The sequence below is a fragment of the Gallus gallus genome, chromosome 6 (genome assembly GCF_016699485.2).
Source record: "Gallus gallus isolate bGalGal1 chromosome 6, bGalGal1.mat.broiler.GRCg7b, whole genome shotgun sequence".
In the NCBI taxonomy this organism is placed as follows: domain Eukaryota; kingdom Metazoa; phylum Chordata; class Aves; order Galliformes; family Phasianidae; genus Gallus; species Gallus gallus.
Genome location: NC_052537.1, coordinates 24,245,377 through 24,269,704, shown reverse-complemented (window position 1 = coordinate 24,269,704; position 24,328 = coordinate 24,245,377). Strand labels below are relative to the sequence as shown.

The window sequence follows — 24,328 nt, the reverse complement described above, 5'->3', positions numbered from 1 at the left end:
AGGCAAGGGGAAACGGCTTTAAACTAAAAGAAGAGGAAATTAGGTTAGACAATAGGAAGAAATTCTTTACTCAGAGTGTGGCGAAGCACTCGAACAGGCTGCCCAGAGAAGTTGTGGATGCCCCATCCCTGGACATGTTCAAGGACAGGTTGGATGGGTCTCTGGGCAACCTGATCGAGTGCCTGATCTAGTAGTTGGCAACCTTGCCCACAGCAGGGAGGTTGGAACTAGATGGATGATCTTCAAGGTCTCCTGCAACATAAGCCATTCAATGATTCTATGATAACGAAACCAGAAGGTGATCTCAATGGGACATAGCAGGAGCTACCCCTCAGTTTTTCCTGCATCCTCCAGGAAGCCTGAGAGGTTAAGTTTCCCTCCTATTCTGAAATCAGAAATTTTCTATACAAAACCTTCCCAGGAAGGATGGTTTCAAATGAATTCACGTTTACCACATCTATCTCGTTTATCTAGGAAGTCTTCATACAGTAAAATTAAATATCTATTTCCTTGCCCTCTAACATGCTATTAATGGTCTAAACTTCTTTTTTTTCCTTGAAAAACAACACAACATGATCTATACAGTTTCTCTTAACAAATAAGAAAAAAAACAAACAAACAGTATTTTGGATTATTAAATAAAGTCTGAATTCACCTTGTAAAAGCATTACGTTGTAACTGATTAGCCCAGCAATTCATTTGTGAAGGTATGAAAAAGATCAGTACTACCTGGAATTCTGTCATTTCCATAGTAATTAGACTGTTCAATACAACCTAAAACACAGCCGTGATTTACATGAATCTTTGGGCACGTAAATACTGGTAAAATACTGACCAGCCGTGGAAAGTAGTTCAGGCAACAGAAATCTATTAGGAAAAGTAGAAGTCTGTCTATCCCACAGTGCAAAGTGCAGGCTTTTGGGCTGGAGGGAGGACAGGAAAATGCTTGCATCGGCCTGAAAAAGATGCTGTAGAAACATCCAGATCCTTTTCATCAGAAAAGGAAAAAAAAGTAAAGGGCAGTTGAACAGTGTTAACTATATTTAAAACAACCGTTTCTATTATTTCTATTACAATACAGTCTAGAGACATCCTTGTGCTACCCATGAATACATAGTAAAAAGTAGCATCCGCCAGCAAGCGATTAAAGTACAGATAATACAGATAAAGAATGACAGAGAGGAAGTCCAATATGCACAGGCTAGATTGTGCAGATGGAAACAGAAGTAAAGACACTTTGGTAACTGGCCAAAAACCAGGGAAGCTTTAAACTGGGAAAGAAGTCCAGACCTCTCAAGTCTCAGGTAATGCTCAACCTATACCATTGTCTGCCATAATGTACGCCAACACTAAGGAAGGAAGGAGCTGTACTGAGTGATAACAAGAGGAGTTATTTAGGACTTGATGATTTGCAGCCCTGAAGAAGCCCTTCTATTCTCAGGCTCTCTCTGAATGACAGAGATGGACTCCAAAGAGACTACATTCCTCTTCCCTGAGGCACGGATATCCACCTGCCTGCCTTCTTTATAAAGTATGGTGGGGACACAGACTACATGTCCTTGAGGGGGTGAGAGGTTAGGAGAAAACGCGAGAGGTCACAAGCATTGGAATAAAGAGTTTAAACCAGGCAACCACGGTGGAGAACAGCTAACAGGAGAGAGCAGGATGCTGCACATCTAAATCTTCTAGATGGAAGGGTCAAATAAAGAAAGCTGTCCTGTTTCTGAATTCATACAGCTTAAAGGGGTGAGGTGCCCTTGCTGTGAAAATAAAAATCATTTTGAGCATGTGAGGGATCTGCAGATGATCCGACCATCACAAGTTAGCTGTAAGACACAGCTGCTGCTGGATGGTGTCTGCTCTCTTGTCTATTAAAAAAAAAAAGTGCAAATATTTCTACTCACTGTATAGATCTGTTTCATCCAGAATCTCTGACTTGATGATCTCTTCAATCACATCTTCTAAAGTGACAATTCCCAGGACTTCATAAAAAGGATCCCCTTCTCCTTCATTGTTTACTCTTTGTACTATAGCCAGGTGAGACTTGCCTGCAAGGAGACAGATCAGTAGTTTAGACATTTCAAAATTCCTAAAAGATCAGAAATTACAGCAAAATTACAGACAGACAGCTATAAATAGAAAGACAGAAAAGCTGGTTGTCACACCTCATTAATAAGATCCAAAATTTTTGAGATGCACAAAATCATAATCTGATGTCCCTGTAAGAAACACAGTTCTGGACCACACAGATCCTAAAGAACAGTCAAAATATCAGGAGTCTCTTTCTAATTTCTTTTCCCAGCGACTCTGTCACCCTATATTATTCTGTGGACGGTTGTTTCTCTTCTCATGTTCTGCACTGACTGAGGAAGGACAATGAACCATAGAATGGTTTGGGCAGGAAGGGACTTTTAAGAGGTAGTTTCCAACCCCCCTGCTGTAGGCAGGGACGCCCCTCATCAGACCAGGTTGCTCAAAGCCCCATCCAGCCTGGCCTTGAACACTTCCCAAGGTGTGGCATTCAGAACCTCTCTGGGCAACCTGTCTCAGCGTCTAACCACCCTCACAGTAAAGAATTTCTTCCCGATACCTAGTCTGCATCTACCCTCTTGAAGTTTAAAGCCATTTCCCGTTGTCCTGTGCAGGTCTGGCTGGAGCCCTCTTTTGTTGGGAGCTCCTACAATGGCTTCAAAATGGCCACACCACAGAAGGACATGGACGGGGCAAAGCCGGGGAGAGGAGCTCAGCCAAACCCACAACTTCTCTTCCACCTCCCTTCCCTCAAATACAATTTATTTAGATGGGCTTCGTGCAGAAAGGAGCTTATTTATGAATTAATTCATCAAAATATTCAAAGCAATGGTGTCTGATTAACGAAGAGAAATGTGAAGATGAGATATACTCGTGCCTCTAAAGATTCCTAAGCTGTGCATCACTCACAGTGTATTTGACAAATCCTAAGGACCTTTCTGCCACAGGAATGGCAAAAGCACTGCAACCCTTTGAATGTGCTCCGACACCCTTCCAGCTCCCCCAGCTGCCACTGAGCGCCACTCTTTGTAAAGATGCACAAAAAGGCACGCCGTTCACTGCATTCAAGAGGGTTCTCCAAATGCCAGTAGCATTTTGAGCAGAAGTACAGGTCTCGCTGTGCCTTGTGAGCTGCTGGGAGGTAAGCAACACAGTCTCATGTTCTTCTTCACTAGTCTCGAAAATGATGCTTATCCCCAACCATGGAGGATAACCAAAATAGTTCAACTCCACTTAGACCCCTTTATAGGCAACAACGTCTGCATGTTTTAAGATTCAGATTATTAGACTAACAAGCATTCAAACTATTCCAACCCAGACTTACTCATGCCTAAAGAATGAAAATATCCTGAGCAAATTAGACGAGGGAGGAAAACTTATCAACTACTGATATAAACACTGCATCAGGTCAAGTCAATTCACTTTGGTAAGTTTTTCACATCTGCTTTCCCAGGGACCCAACATAAGCAGTTAAAAACAAATTCTTGGTGAATGCTGTCTGTCGAAAGTTAAATTCTTTTGCTATTCCCAGCTTGTGATCATTTAAAAGGAATTTTCCAAAGCAGGGTCTAATATTAGACTCAAAATGAAGTTTCCATTCCACTTAGGCGATATTCTCACCAAAGTAACTACTGCATAATCTGATTGTCTTGGAGCTACTCGTTTAGATGCAGATGGACATACTTTAAATACCAACTCCACAGCACTGCTGAGTCTTATCTTGAAGAGACCTTATTCTACAGTGAATTAACAGAAGGATGACTTGTGATTTTAAGTACGTTCATATTGTACTGAAAGTCTTTCACTGTGCCAGATTTTATTTCTTTGTATTCCTTGTAAGACTTCCAGCTCTTTTTACTGCTCAATGAACAGCATTAAAAAAAATAAACAACTTCATAAAAAGATGGGAGATCTACATGTTATTACCATTCCTCTTCTGCTGTAACATATTACTCCAATTATAGAATAGAATCATAGAATGGTTTGGGTTAGAAGGGACCTTTAAGATCATCTGGTTCCAAACTCCATGCTACAGGCAGGGATACCTCCCTCTAGAGGAGGTTGCCCAAAGCCCCATCCAGCCTGGCCTTGAATGCTTCCAGGGAGGGGGCATTCACAACAAGAGTTATTTTTGTTCAATCTACTGATGCTCAAGAACTGCAGCACCTAAATGCCACATAAACAAAAGACTGTAGCTGATTTCCTAGCGCCTGCTCAGACATCAGTATATTTGCTTTCAAGCCAAGACAACTTCTTTGAGACTTATGTCTATCACAGACCAGATCAGCTCATTCACACCTGCCCATTCAGATGCTGGTTCCCAGTATCACCATTGTCCTCCATCAGTTAGCAATAGGACTACTCAAATCCATTCAAGCGGGTAAAATAAAATAAACGTTCTTCAAGCAGCACAACAGCGTTGTGCTCAGTGCTCAGCCGTAATGAGAATCATCAAATTATAGCCTTTCCCTCCACTTCCTTAGTTCCTACAGTAAAGCTTATATAACCTTACTTTTTGAAGAGGACTACCAGTAGAGTCTTGGGCACGTCTACAAGCAATGGGACTGGTTTAAGGGAATGGGACTGCAGAAGGAGCTGAAATGAAAAAGAAGGCAGGAAACAGTTTTCTGGATATGCCATAATCTATGCCTATGTTTTTGTCACCCAAAGTACCAAGACAACTAAAACTTGTCATAGTTTCAATGAAATTCTTCCTGGGCAGCATCACTTGTCAGCTAGATCCGCATCATTACAATTACATGCTGCAGAGCATTTATCTGTCAAATACACAATTTATCCAAATGCAGGTTGATGCTCATCTTCTTTCCCTCCTGACTTTCCCTGAAGTTTTCATGTTCACAACTAGTATGAATTCATCACTCTGCAGGGGCCAGGTGCATTTAAACCAATCCAATTTACTGTCATGCAGTCACTCAAGTGCTCCTGCAGTCACTCAAGGAAAAAGATCAGATCTGGATATTATACTTCTTGGTTCTCTGTAAGTTAATTTTGATCCAGACCCAGAGATTTGCCAGAAATCATCAGGCAGTGGAACAAGCATTGGTTACAGAGATGCAAAGAAGATGCGATCCCAGACTGGCTGCCTTCTCAGTGTCAGCCTGACTTCTGCTTGCTGTAAGGGAGACTGCCAAACACCCTCCAAGCATGGAAGCAACCAAAGTGCAAAGAGCCCTTAATACATCATAAAAAGAAGCACAACACAGCGTGTGCCCAACTTTAAAAGTGGTCTGTAAGTAAAATAATGACTCCTCTGAGTATTTTAAACAGAAATTGGCTACGGCTTTATTCAAAGATTTTATTAGGCCACTGGTATTTGCCATACCTTATTATTCAATTGAGAAAGAGAAGTTTCAGCTGCATTTTCCACTGTTAGGTGCACGTGATACATATCCAACAAGAAGCTGAGCAAAGAAAACATCCAGGTAAGGAAACCTGGATTGTCTATATTTATTAATAGGCCTTAAATAACAGAACACATACTAAACAGAAAGAGGGCAAAGAGGCAGTGTTTGCTTTCTGCCTCAGCTTCTCCATCTACAACAGTGTCTGGTAACATCAGCAAGAGCCTGCGGAGCACACACGTGTGCACAGCACTGGATATAAACTGTGACAAGTGCTAATCTCTGTTACTTTACCAAGGAGTTTTATTAAAAGCAAATGCATTCTCACCCCGCTGCTCAAAACCTTGCTGCTCAGCTTGGATTTTGCTCTGTACCACTGCTTCAGATTAATTTATTAAGCTAATCAAGGAGCACGAAGATGCTTAGTGGAATCCGCATGGATCAGTGAACCTTGAATGAGCTCAAGTGAGTCCATGTGACTGACTAGCCACACAGAACACCATGGGAAGAAATGCCTGAAATACTGATTCTCTTGGTCAATCCCTTGACCATTCCTTGAAAGAGATGAGGAAAAAAAAGAAGATCCTTTGATCTTGAGGCATTTCTAGGTTTAGAGCAAAGGCTTTAAGAATACTATCATGCAGTCCAAACTAGAGATGCAAATATCTCACTAACACCAACATCTGCTCCAGTTGAGACAGAGGGCCTTGTCTACATGAAGAGTTTTGACACACGAAAAGTGCTTTAACAACCCCATTCCCACAAACCACTTCCCCATGGACACATGGGCCAAAGAAATATGCTGACAGGAAACCTATGAAGTCCAAGAAACACAAAGTCATGAACATGGGACAAAACAAGCCCCAAGCAGTGGCAGTGAAGACCAAGTGGATGGGTTTGCAGAAGGAGACGAGGTAGTGCTGGCAGATGAGCTGCACAAGCCAGCAGTGTATCCTCGTACCAACACAAGCAGCACAGTGACTGCATTAGTAATAATGGCTAGCAGGCCAAGGGAAGGGATTACTCCGTTCTTTTTGGCATTTGTGAGACCAAACCTGGATTACTGTGTCCAGTTTAGCTTTCTCACTACAGGAAAGATACTGGTGAACTGAAACAGTTCCGGCTGCAAAATCTCCATCTCTGGAGGTATTCAAAACTCAGTGAACTGATCCAACTTCAGAAATAGCCTGCTCTGAACAGGGGATTGCACCAGATGATGTCCAGAAGGCCCTTCCTAAATTAACCTGTGATCCTAAGAGAAGCTGAATGAAATCTCAAATCAAGCTTCATTTCTGACTTTTAAGTCCTGAATTTCTGCTTAGGAACCAAAGAAAATGCAAAATTTTTCGTACATAAAGGAGACACATAAAAACAGCAAGTATGTTTTACTGATCTTCAGTGATAAAATATGGCCATGCATACGACCAAAAGTAATAGCAAAATGATGCTACTGGCCAGGCTGTGCTGCTGATATTTAATACTGCTGCCATAGCTTTAAATTGCAAGAATGACTTCCCTACCCACAGTAGATACTTACACCAAAGAAAGTCCCTGGAAGTCCTTTTGTGGTAGAACTAGAATCAGACTTGTCTACTTTTGTTAAAAACCAGTAATTAGAGTCCATTTGCTGTTGGCGAGAGCCCTAGAACATTAAGCTACAACCTGTTTAACACATCTACAAGTACATGGAGAAAAATCCCGGGAGGTGTTAAGCTGCCCTTGAATTTCCTAACCGACAACCCGTGCTTCTGAAAAATCTGCCCGTTTATTCTGAAGTGATTGCGTTGTTTTGGGCCCATTTCAGTAAAGGTAAACAATTGGGTCTGTCAGTGAGCTTCACAGGTTCGACAATTACACAAAACAATCAACTTTAAAATGTGCTGTGTAATTTAACCAATAAAACAGCTCTCTTTAGAACAGCATTGGCTTGCAAGCAATTACAGCCATGTAACGTGTGTTTTCCTACATCTCTTTTCTGCAGCACAGTTCAAGGGCATTACATCTCTTTCTATTAGTGAAATTTACATTCATGCTGTTTGCTTTTGCACGTCTATTATTTTCAGTAGGGGAACGGGGCTGCTCCTTTCCCCCCATGTCCTCTTTTACCTACTGCTGCACGCCGTCTTCAGGTTCAATGCAACACCATTCACAGAACCCAGAGAAAACCGAAACTCCTGAGCAAACAATCTGGATTCAGAATAGGCTTTTTATATCCAGCTCTTTTCAGCAACAACACACACACACGCATTTAATATACATTTGGGAAGGGAATCCAATAACTGACATTCACTTAATGCAGCCACACGGAGCTCATCCAGACCCTTAAGGAATGAGTGAAAGCATTAGTGGTACCACGGGGAATATGGCGATTCTTTGTCTTTAAAGTGGAGAGCTTACAGCCTTGCACAAACATTAACTACAAACCACAGCAGCCTTGACAGGAAAATTAAAAAAAAAGTCACACTTTAAATAGATTTTTTTGTGTGTTAAAACACTGAGCGCCCATTTCAGTGGGAGGACACCAAAAAAAGGAAAAATTACATAGAGATTCAGAATGACTTCCTGACAGTGAATTGTATTCATAAGGAATACTTTCCCAAGGGAAATGGCAGAAGCTCAGTTACTCGCAACCTCAAAAACTGGACAAGGCTCCTAGGAAGGGCTCAGTAGCTCTCTGCTGCCCTGTGGCAGATGGAAGAGCTAACATTTTCCATCTCCAGCAGCCTATCACCCCTTCTACGCACTCCAACTCCACTGCTGCTGCCTACCCTTCAGTTTGTTCTGGTCAGACCTTGGTGAGAAGCATGCTGCCAAACTTAATGCATTTTGCAGGGGGTTTTTTGTTTGTTTGTTTTTTCCAGTAAAAGCATAGCTAGAGAAAGCTACCTGGGGCAGCTTAAATGCAACCAGACTGCACTGGGCAAACTCAGATCAGAAGCTGAGAAGTCCATGAGCAGATCCATGAGTAGAAGAAGTCAGCAGGAAACCAGACAAAACTTGAGAGTAAGGAAAAATGTCATTTAAACTCAGAGCTCTGCTATCAAAGTGGAAATCTTAGGGGAGAATCCAGAGAAGTGAGGACATTTATGGCAACCTATTACCAGGTGTACAAAACTGAAATGAAAGAGTAAAGGAATGGCTTCAAAGTCCCTGTACATTAGCACTGGTCCCCTTGGCATGGACAGTGTGCCAGTGCTTTCTGGTCACGTATCCTTATCCAGGAGGGAATTTGGGCTGGATACAGCTGAGAATGGTAAAACCAGGGTCCAGTGAAATGCACACCACTAGCCGCTCTCTATAGTGGCCAGAACATCTGACTGCAGTCTGGTACATGGACAAATAGAAGCCGTCTCCCAAAACTGGAAGCTAAAGTCCTAGAGAAGTATCTGCGAGGTCTTAGGTGGGAGAGGAAGAGATCGAAAACATCAGGTTTGAAAGAGGAGACTCTCAAAACAAGGCATTTTTGACACCCTCTCCTTTGAGCTCAAACCAGAGGTTGTGGTATCAGGACACCGGTGGCTTGAGATGAGGAAAAAGCTGGAAGTTTAAAACATGAGTCAAGGAAGTATTTGAGAGCATGAAGCAAACAGAAGTTGAGAAAAGAGGTGGCAACACTGAGAAAACACTGAGTCTGGAAGGAGATCTATCACTATTTGGGCTATTTGAAGAAAATAACACAGATAAAAATGTAAGGCAAGCAAACAGAATATTCGTCATTCGTGGTCATGGTTCATGTCTTCCACATCAGCTTCAAAAGATTCTGAAGGGTGACTTATGCTGCTGTGCCTCCACTTCCCAAGGCAAACAATGACCTTTTGGAAAGAAGCATAGGAAATGCATCTCTACTGACCTGAACCTTCATGGCATGGCCAAGGACCCTGTAAAGGACCCATGCAAATTTCATTACTTCCCTGTTTGTTTGAGACTGCCCCCACCAATTCCGGCATTCCTTCAGGGATGAACAGCAGGCACCAGGCAGCAGAAATGCAGCCAGTAGAGGGAGTGCAAAACCTTGGGTTTGTTAAATTCAAAGCTGCAGGTCCTGAGAGCTCAGGTGGAGGATAGGTCCTGGATCCTGGCAGCTGTGGTGCCCGGGTGTTGGCCTGCTGCTGAATCTGGGCAGGTCTCCTCTGGGAGATGTGTACCTCAGGCTGAGACTCCACAGCAATGACCAACAATGCCACGGGCTGTGTAATGTCCCCCTCTTTAGCTCTGTGTCATTGGTACACCTGCATCCACCCCATCTTCTCAGGTCTCCCCTGCCCTGAAGGGACAACTGCTGAGCCCTGCCATCACTCATGACAAAGGTGTTAGTGCCCTCCATCACTCCCACCTGTCCAGCTGGCCATTTCAGCTCACTTATAGCTAATTCACTAAATAAAAACACAACTGTTAAGAGCTGGTTTAGTGGACACAGTGGTGAGGGGTTGGAGGTTGGACAACATGATTTTAGAGGTCTTTTCCAACCTTAACGATTCTATGATTCTACGTTTATGACCAGAAGTCAGCCATGAAGAGCGATGAACTCAAATGGCTTTCATGTTCAGGTAATCAAAACATGACAAACAACAGCCCGATGTGTATCATCACAGCCAAAAATTCTAGCTCCTAATCCTCCCTCTAATCCTGCCTCCCTCGATTCCTGGAATGGAGTTTAATTTGGGATTTTGGCATCTACACCATGGGATTTTAAATCCTCCAAAGGTGAAGTACTAGAAGGCGTAACAGAAACACGCTTGGACATTAGGAGGAGGTTAGCTGAGGCCAGCATGCTTACATAAGGACCCAAGCAGTGCTGAGAGCAAAGCGTGTGAGCTGAAAAGGAAGAACAGCATCTTGGAACCATGGTTGAGATAGGAGGAGCTGGATTTATTTGATTACCATCATCAGCTCCTCTGGTTTACTTTTAGCTCACTATTCGGGACATAAATTAAAATGGGTTATTGCATTACCAACATCTTAGGTCACGAATATTCTGTTTTAATGACCTGTTTTACTTTTGGCCATTTATGCCACACACAGCTTGCAATTCCAGCAGCTCAAAGCCCCACTGGTCGATGGTGCTGTCAGATTTTTGAGCTCAGCGCAAGGCTTTCTGATTTCTATTGGGGCATCAGCCAGGGGAAGCTTAACAAAAAGCTACCCTGTTAGCTCTCTAAATCGGTAACAGCAACCTCTACACAGTGGGATTTATACAACCTTAGAAGCACTTATGTGCCTGTGCTTTCACAGGGAGCGAAGCAGTGGCATAAATATGCCTGCAAACACAACCAGCAGCAGTGAGCTTGACTTTGCATGGGAGCAGAATCAGGGCCACGTGAGCTCTTGCTCTCTGACACTGCACATTTATTTCTCCAACACGTAACGCAGGATGCCCCAGTTCCACGTACCATGCTGTGACAGCCACCATGAAAGAAAGACTTCAGATGAAGGGTGCCCCAGCAACTTGAAAGCATAAGGAACACAGCCTTCTTTTCACACAGGTGTTATGCAGGTGAGGCCTGGGCTCCGGTACCACGAGATGTAACGATGCAGGAAGGGCTGCACAAAAAGGGGTCTCATACTGTGAGAAGGGTGGGATGTTTTCTGGTTGAAAAGTGGCTGGGTGTTTATCTTAAAGACTACAGGTATGGTACATGTAAGCGTAGTCAACTGTCAAGACAGTGCCTTAAGTGCATCAGAGTGCCTCAGCTGGACTGAATGTTTCCAATGTCCTGAACCCATCAAGTGCATCCTCATTCGGTGCCATTTCCACTACCAGCACGGAGCAGAGCACTGCAGACTCTCGGATCCACGCCTCTTTAATAACAACATACACAGCATTTAAACCCCCCTGAAGAGATGCTGAAGCTGCCTGACAACAGCAAAGAGACAGAATAAGAGCACCTACTATTTCAGAGCTATTTCAGTGTACAGAGGGAGGGAAAACTGACTTCGCATTTTGCTAAGGATTTAAATAGAATCTATCTTAATGACACGTTATTTAAAGACCCTATTATGCAAAGCAGCCAAATGAACCAGGATTTCTAGTTTAACTTCTGAGTCACTATATCGAGGAAAAGGTAATATTACAGTAAACTGCCTCGTTTGAAAGAGTGACAATACTGTCACATTAATAATAACATTAATAATACTATTGAAGAACAAACGTAGAATAACTGGCTTTGTTCCTAAGTGCAGGGTTTTCAAATGAACGAGTAATACATCACCATCATTCCATTCAGACAAAGCAATGTTAATTCTTTCAAAAATAGTATTACTGAGTCAGATTTTAGAAACAGGGACTTCAAAAGATCAGTCTTTGGCCATTACACCACGAACATTTTAAATTACTGACTATATAAAGCACATTTTTGAAGTCCGAGTGTGGGAACAATGCAGTATTTAGCATTTCTGTCGGCCACCCTGAGCATCTCTCTGGTAGGATGAGTTTGCCCAGAGCTCTTGAAGGAGGAAGGAAATCTGCCAGATAAGAAAGCAAAGCCTCTCCCATTGAGAAACAAGGCACTAGGGATCAAACAAAGAGGAGAGGAGTCCAAAGCAGGAAGCTGTGAATTTGTCACCACTGTTTTTACTGTGATGAAGAGTTGTTCTCTTTCAGAAAATTAAGGTTTAACGGGGTCTATCTAAATAGCCAGGAAAATTAGTTTGGAACAGCGACTGGTCTATAATTAATAACCAACAGTAGCTTTAAAGAGGAATAATAAAGACACATTGAGCAATAGACAGCAACTCTTTGATATACTCCAATTGAATCTGTGTCCACGTTTTACTGAAATATTTTGCTACAGCATTTATGACAATTTTCATCACAGTTTTCTGAATCTAATGACAGAGGCAGTAAGCACGACATTTGAGGAAGCAAGAAAACAATAAGAAGTATTAGGGTAAAGGCTGCTCATTGTTTTATTCTGAAATTCAGGCCAAAAGGCTTTCAAAGATGGCACATAAATCAGAGTAGCTCAACAGCTTGTCTGCTGGATGGGAGGGGATGACACGCAGCTCTCACCTCCATTACAGTATTACCCAAGTTCCTTTTTACCTAATATTTACCATAAGGTGAAGAGATGTGATAACCTTTTTTTTTCCCCCTTGTGACAGGATGATATTTTAGCCTGACAGGATATATTTCTTTCCTGATCTGCCTGATCATCTCAGGGAAGAGGTACAGCAACTAACCACCCCGTTCTGCCTGTCTGTATCATCATTCATTTTATACCCATCCAAAATGAAGCTGGACATACTTGGTCTCACACAACCTAAGCAAGCAACTTTATTATCACTCCTGGGATTTCATTTATTTTGACCATTTCACTCTAGAACCAGCTAAGCCCATGATCCCAAAAACTCAGGATGTAGCCAGCTCCTTTCACAACACCCTGCCAAGAGCTACGGTAAAGCACAACTGCACTGCATAGGGAAACCATCTCAGTTACCAAGTTGAAGTCACCGGTACAGGGACTGTTGACTGGATTAGTCAACAGACCCAGAGTTCACAGTTCTCTTGCTTCCTTGGGCAGAGCGGGCACTGGAACTCAAGCTTCCCACTCAGCACCCACACTACCAGTGCTTGGTAGGGTACCATACCAACAATCGTGCATCACTAAAACGCTCTGGCCACAGAAAGGACCTCAGAGTGATGGTGTCCTGTTGTCGTGACTTCTACTTCAGATTTGTTTGGTTTTAGCCAGGATTAGGCTGAATTCTTCTACATCCCAATAAACACTAAAGTAAAACAGCTCTAGCTTCTGCTAGAAAAGACACAGGCAATTAGGTCACGCAATGTACATACGCGCACTTCACTGCTATTTTCCATGACTGCTTGTAAATCCAAACATTCTGGGTATGCCCATACAAAAACATCAAGATAAACCTCAATCACAAAACCAGGCTACTATACTCCAAGGACTTGCCCTTAAATCTACAAGTATAAACAACAGTATTTATCCAGCATATTAACAATAGCAAAACAGATGTGCTTCACAGGAGATGATCCAAGGACTGGGACATGAAAGATGGAAAAATGAGAGAGAGAGAGCCAAACTTCTACCTGTCTTTTCTTTTTAGATGGATGGGTCTAATGTTCCCTGTCCCCACTCTAAAGCCCTCACTTTCCTTCTGCAATACCAACTTATATTTGAAGGGAGATTATAAAAAGGAGGGAATCCAAGTTTTTACACAGGTAGATAGTGATGGGGCAAGGGGGAATGGTTTTAAACTAAAGCAGGGAAGATTTAGATTAAGTGTCAGGGGGAAATTTTTCAGAGTGAGTGGCAAGGCACAGGCAGGCCAGAGAGGCTGGGGATGCCCCCATCCCTGGAGGTGTTCAAGGTCAGGTTACATGGGGCCCTGGGCAACCTGATCTGGTGTTTGATGGGCAGACGGCAATCCCTGCCCACGGTAGGAGAGCTGGAACTAGGTGATCTTTGAGGTCCCTTCCAACCCACCCATGCTGTGATTCCCATCTGTCCCTGCACCCCGTCCTTAGGCCTGCAGAACTCCTGGCCTCTTCTTGCATCTTTAATTGCATGATTTCTGAGACATGGAAGACCAGAACAGAATATATATATACAAAGAACAACTGAGACTGTTACGAGTTTTGCTTTCAGAAAGATTCAATCTTGATCAAAACAAAACCCCAATATAAAACCCCAAACAAATGGGAGGTCCCTCCAAGAAATCCTTCCCACAGCGCTAGGGGGGAAGACCCCCTGCCACCCCCCAGGTGACCAGAGAAGAATGAACTTCAAAGCATCGCTATCGCTTTCACCTACAAGAAAAAGGTTACGATTTCTTCAGGACAAAGTAAGGAGCCCTGGTGCTGCCGGGCTCCCTTCCCCGCCGCCCCACAGCCACACGAGGGTTAGACAAACAGGCCTGCAGGTGCTGGCAAAAAGGAAATGCCCTCTGAGTTCACAGCAGGGCTGGCACTTGGATATTTCTGTATTGCCCGCATCTAAAAAAAGACTCAGTTCACACAAGTAGCTATTTTACCTTACTGTCCCACAAGAACTAAATGCATTTTTTCCGATTACACTTTCCCACCATAAAACACACGACAAAATGTGACACACATTTTGAAATATTCATAGGAAAGCATTTTGCTTATATATAGAAACATGAGTATATATGGAAACACACAAAATGATGTGGTTATATATAGATGTCTCCTCACTGTATAACTAATATTAGTTCATGGAATTGGAAGTTACACACAACTGAAAAAAAATGACTTGAGATCCAGTGAGCTTTGCCATGAAGCAGACAAAGCAGTAAACCACCCTTGGATTTATGATAATTTCACTATGAAATGCGGAATGGTGAATTCCCCAGAGTATTCCTCTGACACAGAAATACTCAAAAAAACAAACAAAGTAGGAGATGAGTCCAAGATGCTTGCTGGAAAGACATTTACTCCTCATCTTTCTTGTTCTTCCACTCCAGCAAAACCCCTGAAAGGAACCATAAGTCAGAGGCACAGGAGTCTTTTGGGTACAAGTACAGCTTGCTTCCCAGTCAACAAAAGATGGTTTCACTAAGGTCATTAGCATGTAAAATTGCTTTGGAGGAAAGATTTCAAGTGACTACTGCCACTACTACCCTTGAGAGAATATTTCACAGCACAGTGCCCCTTCTGATATAAATAAAAATACTTTGGTAGTCACATGAAGGTCATAAACATTCTCTGTAAGTCCTATTTGCACAAATGACAATAGGTTGGATATTGGGAAAAATTTCTTTTCAGAAAGACTGGTGATGCACTGGCACAGGCTGCCCGGGGAGGAGGTGGTGAAGTCACCACCCCTGGGGATGTTAAAGAACCACGGAGATGTGGCGTGAGGGACGTGGTTTGGTTGGCATAGTGGGGATGGGTTGGGGTTGGACTGCATGATGATTGTAGCAGTCTCCTGCAACCCCAACGATTCTATGAAATCTAAAGGGTTTTAATTTGAATTCCTAATTTCTCCTCCATGGTTTGCTGTTTCACACACCACATTTTTGCATTAGATTAGAACGTAAAAAAGTAAAATTGTCTTACCTGTTTAATCTGAGGGAAACTAAACAAGCAGAAAATACAGCAAACGTTTGCTTTAAAGGACATTTAAATAGTATTTCCTTGCCCTCAGAGTCAGTAAAATGGTTGCAGAGTACACTCCCTCCCATTTTTCTTATTAAACAAACAGCCCTTCGATCCCATCTCATGACATTTGTTCAAGCACTGTTCTAATCCATGACTCCTCTTGCACAGTATCTAAACCATAGTCCTTAGAACAGTCACAGGTGTCTGTTTTAACCAAACAGCTCAGCTTGAATGTCTTAACTGATGAGTACAGAGTCCTGGATTTGATGAAAAACAAAAGCTTTTGATGAAAACTTTTCAGCAACAGAGGCCAGGCACTCGCGTAGCCATTCCACAGCAATTATCATCAACACACAAAACAAATCCTTGGACGGTAACTCAAAGGTTTTTCTAAAACACAGTAAAACTACTGAAATAACAGCATTCCAGCCCTCTGTCCCAGTAATACAACACTGAGTAGCACAGTGGAATCAACCAGACAAAGCAACCAAGAAGAACATTCAGAAAGTGGTCTGGGTGGGGAACCACACACAGAAGGCACTGTTCATAGAGCCCTAATGGAGACCCACACATAGGTGTGGGTGTACAGCAAAAGAGGCAGACAGCTCTCCAGAATTTAAGACATACTGTTCACTCTCAGTAACAAAGTTTGTCTCCTCCCAGTCCTCAAAGGCTGTCAACACCTCACCTGCTTACTTACATGGCAACTCTTCTTACCAAAAAGCTCTTAGTATCTATCAGTTTTCTCTCCTTTACTGAACTTTTGCTGCATCAAAATATCCAGAAACACAAACAGGACTGAGGATGAATAAGTTCAATTGCATTACTGGAGTGGTGAAGTCTCAAAAACTTCTTAGAAAAGCTTTACAGATTTCTGTCCCATTTGACAACATCACAACCTTCCAGCTGGCTGAAAATTAGCAACTCCTAACAAATTTCAGCTGCACAGTACAGGAGTATTAGACTGATCTAGAGCAGGACTAGATCTTGCTCTAGATTCTGGGTCCAAGAACCCCAATCCCACTCAGCCTCACAAAACACCCAGTTCTTTCATGACCACAAGTGATCAGGAGCTGAGATCTATTATTCATGTAGATGATGACATGTCTGGCAGAACAACAGCTCTTGGCAGGACAGCAGAATATTTACACAGTGTAACAACTCAAAGGAAGCCATTAGCCAAACTGACTGCAACAATAGTCTTCAAACTTTTTCAATTTGTGGGCTGCTAAAAACGCTCAGTGGGAATGCAGAGCTTTGCACAGACAAACTGTCACTGACAACAGACTTACTGTTTCCAAGATACCTTTCACCACAGCATCAGAAATAGTCTTTGGGCATAAGATTCAACAGAAAAAAAAAAAATCACCAGACCTTGTTATTTTCTGGAAGTCTTTTATCCAAACAGTAAGCGATCTTCCTTACCATATAAAATACCAAGACTTAAAAGCCTGAAATCATACTGTTACAGGTCTTTGCAAAATAAAGACCTTGCTGCTGGTAACATCAGTGAGAAGGGGGCTGGAAAACTCTATCTGCTGTTCAGAAAATATTCTGTTAATTAAACAGGTTTCTGAAAAACTTGTTGCATTGCCTACATGCTGACGATCCAATTGACATCACAGGATGGCTGCTCAAAGCAATGCTCCCAGACAGCTATAGAGCACGTATACACCCAGCTACCCTACTGTCAAGCACAGCTGCTGCTTCAAACACCAAACCAAACTGGACTGGTTCTGTTGCCCGAGTGATGTATTCCCTCTGCACAGGAGTCCTCTAGTCTGGGACTGCTCGTGGTGGGTATCATCATGGGGCAGAGTGCCCTAGGGCTCTGGACAGAAAGCAAGAGTGGGTGCAACTCTGGAGCAGATCCCAAATGCCAAATCCCACACTGCTGTATTGCCAAAGAAGAACTGAAGCCGATATCAGTGGTTGGCGGCAGTGGTTTTCTTTTAAAGGCAGTATTTAGAGGCTTATCAACGGGAGCAAAATATAGGGAGGAGAGAAGAGAAAGAAAGGAAGGAACTATGGGAACTGCAAATGAGACTCATGCTATTTTTCCACTGCGGTAGCAATGAACCAGTGCTCAAGCCACCATTCCTGCCCCAGTAGATTAGGTTACCCAGTAATATGTCTGCTTCTCTAAGGTAACCCCCAGAGACAGCCACAGAAACCTGGGGACAAGAGAGTCCTGCAGACCTAAGAGAGGGCAAGAAGGATGTGACAGACACCTGGCAGGGGAGACGTGGGAGGACTGGGGGAGAGACAAGGCCCACCTGGCACAGTGCGATGCTTCAAGCACTCAAGTGTTTCACCACATTTACTGTCTGGGTAAGTGTAATTATCAGCAAGCTGGCCTGGTCTTCAGGCCATCATGAAATGGCTGTTTCCTGAGGTGATCCAAGCGAAATGCTGCAGACAAAGCTCGGGAAGACTGTATGTGTGAAAGGAGCAGCAAGAAAGAGCTCATGGCAGAAAGTGCAGCTGAGGTCAACACTGCTCCTGATATGCAGATATCAATTTAGTAGGATACAAGAAGAAAAAGGAGGCTCTTGTTCACCCTGCATCTCTGGATTGGTGAGACCTCAGTTCCCCCCCTCAGCTTTGTGCCTTAACTTCCTCACTGAACTTCAAAGCAGCATCGCCCTCTACCCTCACACTTCCTGCTTTAATGCCATGCTATGAAACACCCTGGGTTTGCTGTCAAAACCCAAGCCTTAAAACAGTTCCTTGTCTCCTTGCAATGGGTCTCAGCCAACCCCTCAAGTGAAAGCAAGGGCTACAGCACAACAGAAGTTCAAATCTGTAATCCAGAGCAACCACTTACCTGCAAGCAAGTACTACACCAAATCCTTTGTCAAAGATGGAGGAAGCAGAGGACATAAGGAATATCTGGAAATGTTTGAGGGCTGACAAAATGGTGGCTGAATGAGAACAGTCAAAACTAAGGGAGAAAGAAGCAGATAAGACGACAAGCACAGAAAGTACCAAGAGCACAAGTGCATGCTAAGACAAGGAGGTATAGCTGCTGAGAGAGGTGACTTCTCTTAACCCTCCGCTGACCTTAAGAAGTACATGAGATATTGTAGAAACAAGAGGGAATAGTGTCCCATCAGTCACACAAGTGAGTTGTTCAGTGAGTTATACACCAAGCTGTTTGTGAGAAAGTCTCCTGAGCCCTGTGAACAATGAAAGCAGCCCTTTTTTCCATCCATTTCTCCCAGAGTATTTAAAGATTTGAATTTTCCCATATCAATTTTGGTTTGTCTCTCTTCCTATAAATAGAGAAGCAGCAGTGCATCCATCTCTTCTTCATCTTTTTTGGTGGCCTAGCATTGCACGCTGGCTGGAATGTTTTTCTAGTAAATGATAAGCGATGGGAAACAAGTCAAAGACAAAGGATGAGAGACCTTGAGCTCAGACAAACAGGAGAGATGGGAGCCCCCTTGTCTCTCCCAAGAGGCAGGTATCTTTTCTCTGGACCAAAGGGTTTTGTTTTGGAAACAAACGCATCTATTTCTGTCATTTCCTTTAGACATGCAGTCTTCATGGGGTTGATAGTAAGACTGACTACAGTGTCTGAGAATGACTGTTTGGCCCCCAAAAGAAAGCATTTCTAACCTAAATATGAGACCCAAAGGAAACACACCCCTGCTGCTAAGCATATGTCTCAGTGGACTAACACTGTGATATGTGCTCTGCTCCCAGAGCCTCTACTTCAGTCCAAAGTTCTAATAATCGAGTTAGTGCTTTGTCAGGAAAGATAAGGCCACTGGGCTTTCTGCTGAGAGTTGGGCTGGTGGAGAGGCTGGAGGGACATTAGCAGGTGGCCTGGCTGACATGGGAAAACAAGGGTGGTTTGAGCACTGGGACAGCCGAGTGAAGAGCTGCAGAAATGCCTACCCTGACCCATGGGAAGCCAACCTACCACATGTTCCCAAAGAAAACAAAAACACAAGTGTAAGAGGAAGGGTCAGTCGTGGCAAAGAGAGAAAATACCCCAGTCATGGCTTGGAAACTGCTTCAGAAGTCAACGAGGCCCACTGGTACCAGGATGCTTCAGCACAATGTGCATGCAGCTCAGGTATCTCAGGCCATGGCCCTGATGTACCATCACAGCAATGGACAGGACTACCAAGCTGCACTAATACAGCATCATCTCCATTAATTGGGAAGGGAATCGGACAACCAGAAGGGAGGGGCAGATAATGAATTCCAGAAGATCACAGTCTTCAATCTCCACCTAAAAATAGGAACTGTGGTCAGGGGTTTTAGACAGAGAGAGTCAAACCTCAGCATTTGGATCCAGACTTTGAAACCACAGAAGGTCAGCGTTAATTGACTGTTGGTCATTCTGAGGTCCTGGGACAACTTAAGAATCAGCAGTGCACTGTTAAGTCTTATTCAAGTCAGGGTCCGATCTCTCATCCAAAAGAAACAACAATATCCATGAAAACAACAGCCCAGACCAGCTTTGTTCGTGGCTTACCTACTTAATACTTCCTGTAGGGAAAATGAGCAAAATGCCAACTAGCAACAGGGTCATGGAGAGCCTGGGTGCAAGAGAAACCATTTACTAAAGAGACAGCAGTGGATAAGTTCTGGTGAAGTTGGCAGGGCCACTGACGCTGGGATCCTAATCCACTACCAGGTAAATCCCCTCCAACAAACATTCTTTCCTATCTGAACAGACTGATTTGGCAACCAAAGCCTCCTGACTTAGAGCAAGAGCTGGGAAGGAATGTGACCTGTGGCTCCTGAAAGGAGTGTGCACCAGCACACAGAGTACCAAGACCAAAAGCAGTTTCCCATTGAGCAGTCCTGACTCCACATATGAGATCATGGCTTGGCACGTGGGACATGAGAGGTTAAAATTTGGTGCCTGATGTGCTGTTTACATACATAAGGGACTATCTCTCCAGACAGCCGGATCTGCAGAAAGGAAGAATTCTGTCTGGTGGTTTTGGCAAATACCATCCCAAGCATAAGCATTCAGTCTGCTAACTCCAGCAAGGACAAAGCAGAAGGGAAGTCAATAGCCCAGAATGAAAGGCAAGTGAAACAATTCTGCTTTGAACCCTACTTCAACATGCTCCTAGTCACTGCTTATACATGGAACAAAAAAAACACGGTAGCATCCTCAGGGAAAGAAAGTGAGCATTAAAACTGCATTCCTGTGAGTTGGCCAGCCCCAGGTTCTGGATCATAGGATCACAGCATGGTTTGGGCTGAAAGTGACCTTAAAGACCATCTATAGTTCTAACTACTCACACCGTGAGCAGAGGGACCATCCACTAGACCCCACTGCTGAAAGCCCTGTCCGACATTTCCTTGAATGGTTTCAGGGATGGGGCATCCACAGCTTCTCAAGGCAACCTGTTCCAGTGCCCCAGCACCCTCATAGTGAATAATTTCTTCTTTATGTCTAATCTGAGTCCTCTCGGTTTATCAATCCTTTCTGTTCAGTTTTTGCTCTATGAAGTGCAAATCCCAGCTATCGCCACTAGGTTAACAAACCAAACAACTCAAATCGCACTAATTGAGATTGCTGAGGAACAACCACAGACCCTCTCTGTGAGGATAAGACACACTGCACTGTAGCCATGCTGGTATTCTCAAACAGAGATGCCTTATTCCCTGCCCAGATACAGATTCACAGTGGTAAAGACACCACAGCCTGGTATAGCATATGCTCTGCATGTTCACTCGTTCATCACCTCCACTCACACCCACATGGCATCAACTCAAAAGGCAGGTGTGTACACATCCATCTCATAAGAGGTGCTGGTCAGTCGTGGTGGCTTTGTTTCCATAGAGTGATGGAACAGACCCTTACCAATGCAAATGCATGGTTAAAGTAGTCACTGGACCTGCTGCAGCTTCTCAAGTGTGCAGAGATAAGCTTTGTTATCAGACCTGAGTCAGTATAAGATTCAACCATTTTCCTAAAACAGTCTTCATTTACCCAATTCCACATCTCATTTTTGAGTAGGTGGCAACACATTTTTTTCCCCATCCCAACAAATGACAGTTCTCAAGAGCTGGAAAAACCAAAGCAAAAGAAGTTTTAGATTCTGCATAATCTAGGAAAACAGATCACTGTTTTGATCTGCAACTAAAATAAGTACGGAAATGTACTAAAGGAAAAATAAGAACAAAAAAGGAATGGGATGGTTAAATCATAAAAATATGAGGCGGACACCCAAGGGTAGAAGTATACAGAAATACTCAGAACCAGCCATATTTCAAATCGATGACTTCTCTTTACACATACCAGTATTGGATGCTATTTTTGCATTACTCTTCGTCCAAAGAAGGACATGTGGTGAGCATGCAGTTAACCATTACCAATAATTTCCTGTATTATTTTAGTATCTGGGAGCACCAGACATGTACCAGTACCCTGAGCTACCAGATGCTTGGGCACTGCTCCAAAGAGTTTCTCATCTAACACTGGAGAGAACTGATGCATACAGACACGAAGAATTACCATGGGACAGCACTTTCAGCACAGCAGGTGGGGCTCAACCCAACCTCTGCAGTCCTGGCAAAGGGAAGATTTGAGAAAGGATCCGAAGGAAAGCAACGAAGCACGCTCCTGTAATGAGGGAATGATTAAAAAACGGTAACATTTCAAAGAAGGTCAGTGTTTCTGAGAAGTGGAGGATGATGAGAAGCAGTCCATCTTTCTTTTATCCACAAAATCCTCTCATCAGCGTCCTGAGGGCTGAAGGGGACATGACAGGCTACCCACAACCGCCTGCAACTGCTGTGGTCACCTGCTGAACAAAAAAGCAGTGCTCGCTGACCCCTGCAGCTGCTACAACGAGCAGCAAGATGCAGTTTGTGGACAGCAGAATGCACAACTGCTCTTTCCAGAGGAGGCTGGAATAAGCAGATCCTGACAGAAACAGATGACCAGTCCTTTGGTCCCTATAAAAACCAGTGGCTCCAATACGCTCTGTTGTACACAGGAAGATGCAAAGCCTTGTTCTCTACCACGATGAAGGCTTGCAGGTTGTTTCTACACTTTTCCTGTTGGCAAAGGCATGCTGAATCCTAAAGCTGTTCACTTTATAGAACACATCTAAAGCGCTAAAAACAGTGACACTGCGCTACAGGGAAAGAATTAGAGAGAGAAGTTAAACAGAGGAGAGAAATAGCAAATGAGCAAAAGCAGGAACTCCTTCAGCTAGTCCCTCCACCAAGAGTAACACATCAGTTATGCAGCTACACGGAGGTAGCAAAAGAAAGCCTGTCTGCCTGACACAGCACAGTGCATCCACCAATGCAAACACTCACACGTTCACTGTAGGAGAATTGGAGAGTAACAGAGATTTTAAGCAAGAGTTGGTGGTGCACGGAAATTTGCTTTCCAAATCCAATTTCCCGCTGATCCCCTCAGAGAGCTTCTCATCAGCAATTTTCTGTTTCTGCTGTGAAAGGCTCTAGTGCAATTACGCTCAGTTACCGAAAGCCTCTTTACTCTAATCCTCTTCTGAGCCTCGAAGTAACGGCATCAACTGATACCTGTGAGCTGAGCCTCCGCCATGGGGGACACACTGCAGTTCCCAGCACAGAAAACCACTCTCACAACACACCCACCTACCCCAGGTCTCTCTGCTCACCTCTCCCGTGCCAAACACCACAACAGCAGCACGGTCTGAACTACGTTCTCAAGGTCAAACCTTATAATTTTGGTATTTTAAAGCCCCAAGCAGAAAATGGGGGCAAAAATCTCTCTATTGTGAGGACACGTTGCTCAGTTGTTTTCTGTTGTGGGTTTAGGGTTTTGGTTTGGTTTTTTTTTTTTTTTTGCTCTTTTAAACTGTATTTTAGAAATCCAGAGGAAACAATGTGCCATGGAGCTGGTGGGGAGGGGATGCAGAAGAGGGGGCACTGTGCTTTTTGTTACTTTTGGCAGGGGCGTTGAAACCAAACCCTAACATGGATAATTATAGGGCAGATTGAACTTCTCCCTGATGAATTTTCTCCAGCCATAAAGCGAAAAGCAAACTTAGGGAGGACTGTAAACAACTCGGATTCAAGTAATAAAACAGAGGCAAGCAAAAGTTAAAAGCTTCTTGAAAACTCCTTTTGAGAGGTACTACACCTACTGAATGAAGGCAGTTTTCCCTTTAATTCATAGAGATCTGCAGGTTTTTCAGCCCAGCTGTTTAACCCCTGCAATGCACAATGACCTTTTCATTTTCCATTGCTCTTGCAGTTTTCCAGCAGTTTGAGCTCACTGGGGCTAATTACCTCAACATGGAGCTGCAAATGGAAAATGCTGCTGGTAAGTTGTTCCATTCACAGCCATTTAGTCTTGCACTGCTTGCGTCAGGGTGCACTACCTGTTTTACCGTCTCCTTAGGTGGCAAGGCTTCAGACCACTCTCTCTGCTCCCACCGGTCACAAGGGCTCTGTGAAGTCAGTGACCTTCCAGCAGAGCAGCCCACCCTGCATGTGCACCTTTCCTTCCCTTTCAGCTGATCCTGTGCTGACACCCTGGTGCAGCCCCAGGCAGGAGAGCACACTCCCTGACCTGCTGGGGAACCTACACGCCTTGAATCCCATTATGGAGAAATGGAGTTTGCTCCAGAGCCACAACTGACACCGAGTTTCCATCATAAACCAAGGCTGACCCTTTCCTGACCCATCTTCAAAAAAGCACTGATTTATAAAACATCCCATCAAGAAGGAAATTAGTAGGTCTGATTTGGTAAAGGAGAAGAAAAAGCACTTTCCCATGTAAATCCCAAGTTAACTTGAAAGCTGGTTTTCAAAAAAAAAAAAAAAAAACCCACAAAAACAGAGCAACTACAACCAAATATTTAATTGTGGATTTGGACCC

At 43.6% G+C, this 24,328-nt stretch overlaps 1 protein-coding gene across 4 annotated transcripts in view; it reads right to left on the bottom strand.

Annotated features, from left to right (window-relative positions):
• Positions 1-24,328, bottom strand: part of CNNM2 (cyclin and CBS domain divalent metal cation transport mediator 2) — a 106,731-nt gene that overhangs the window by 23,910 nt on the left and 58,493 nt on the right. For all 4 annotated transcript variants that reach the window (XM_426532.8, XM_004942249.5, XM_015288731.4 and 1 more), the window contains exon 2: positions 1,905-2,048. In XM_426532.8, the coding sequence (XP_426532.5) occupies positions 1,905-2,048 (144 nt within the window). The remainder of the gene's footprint in view (positions 1-1,904; positions 2,049-24,328) is intronic.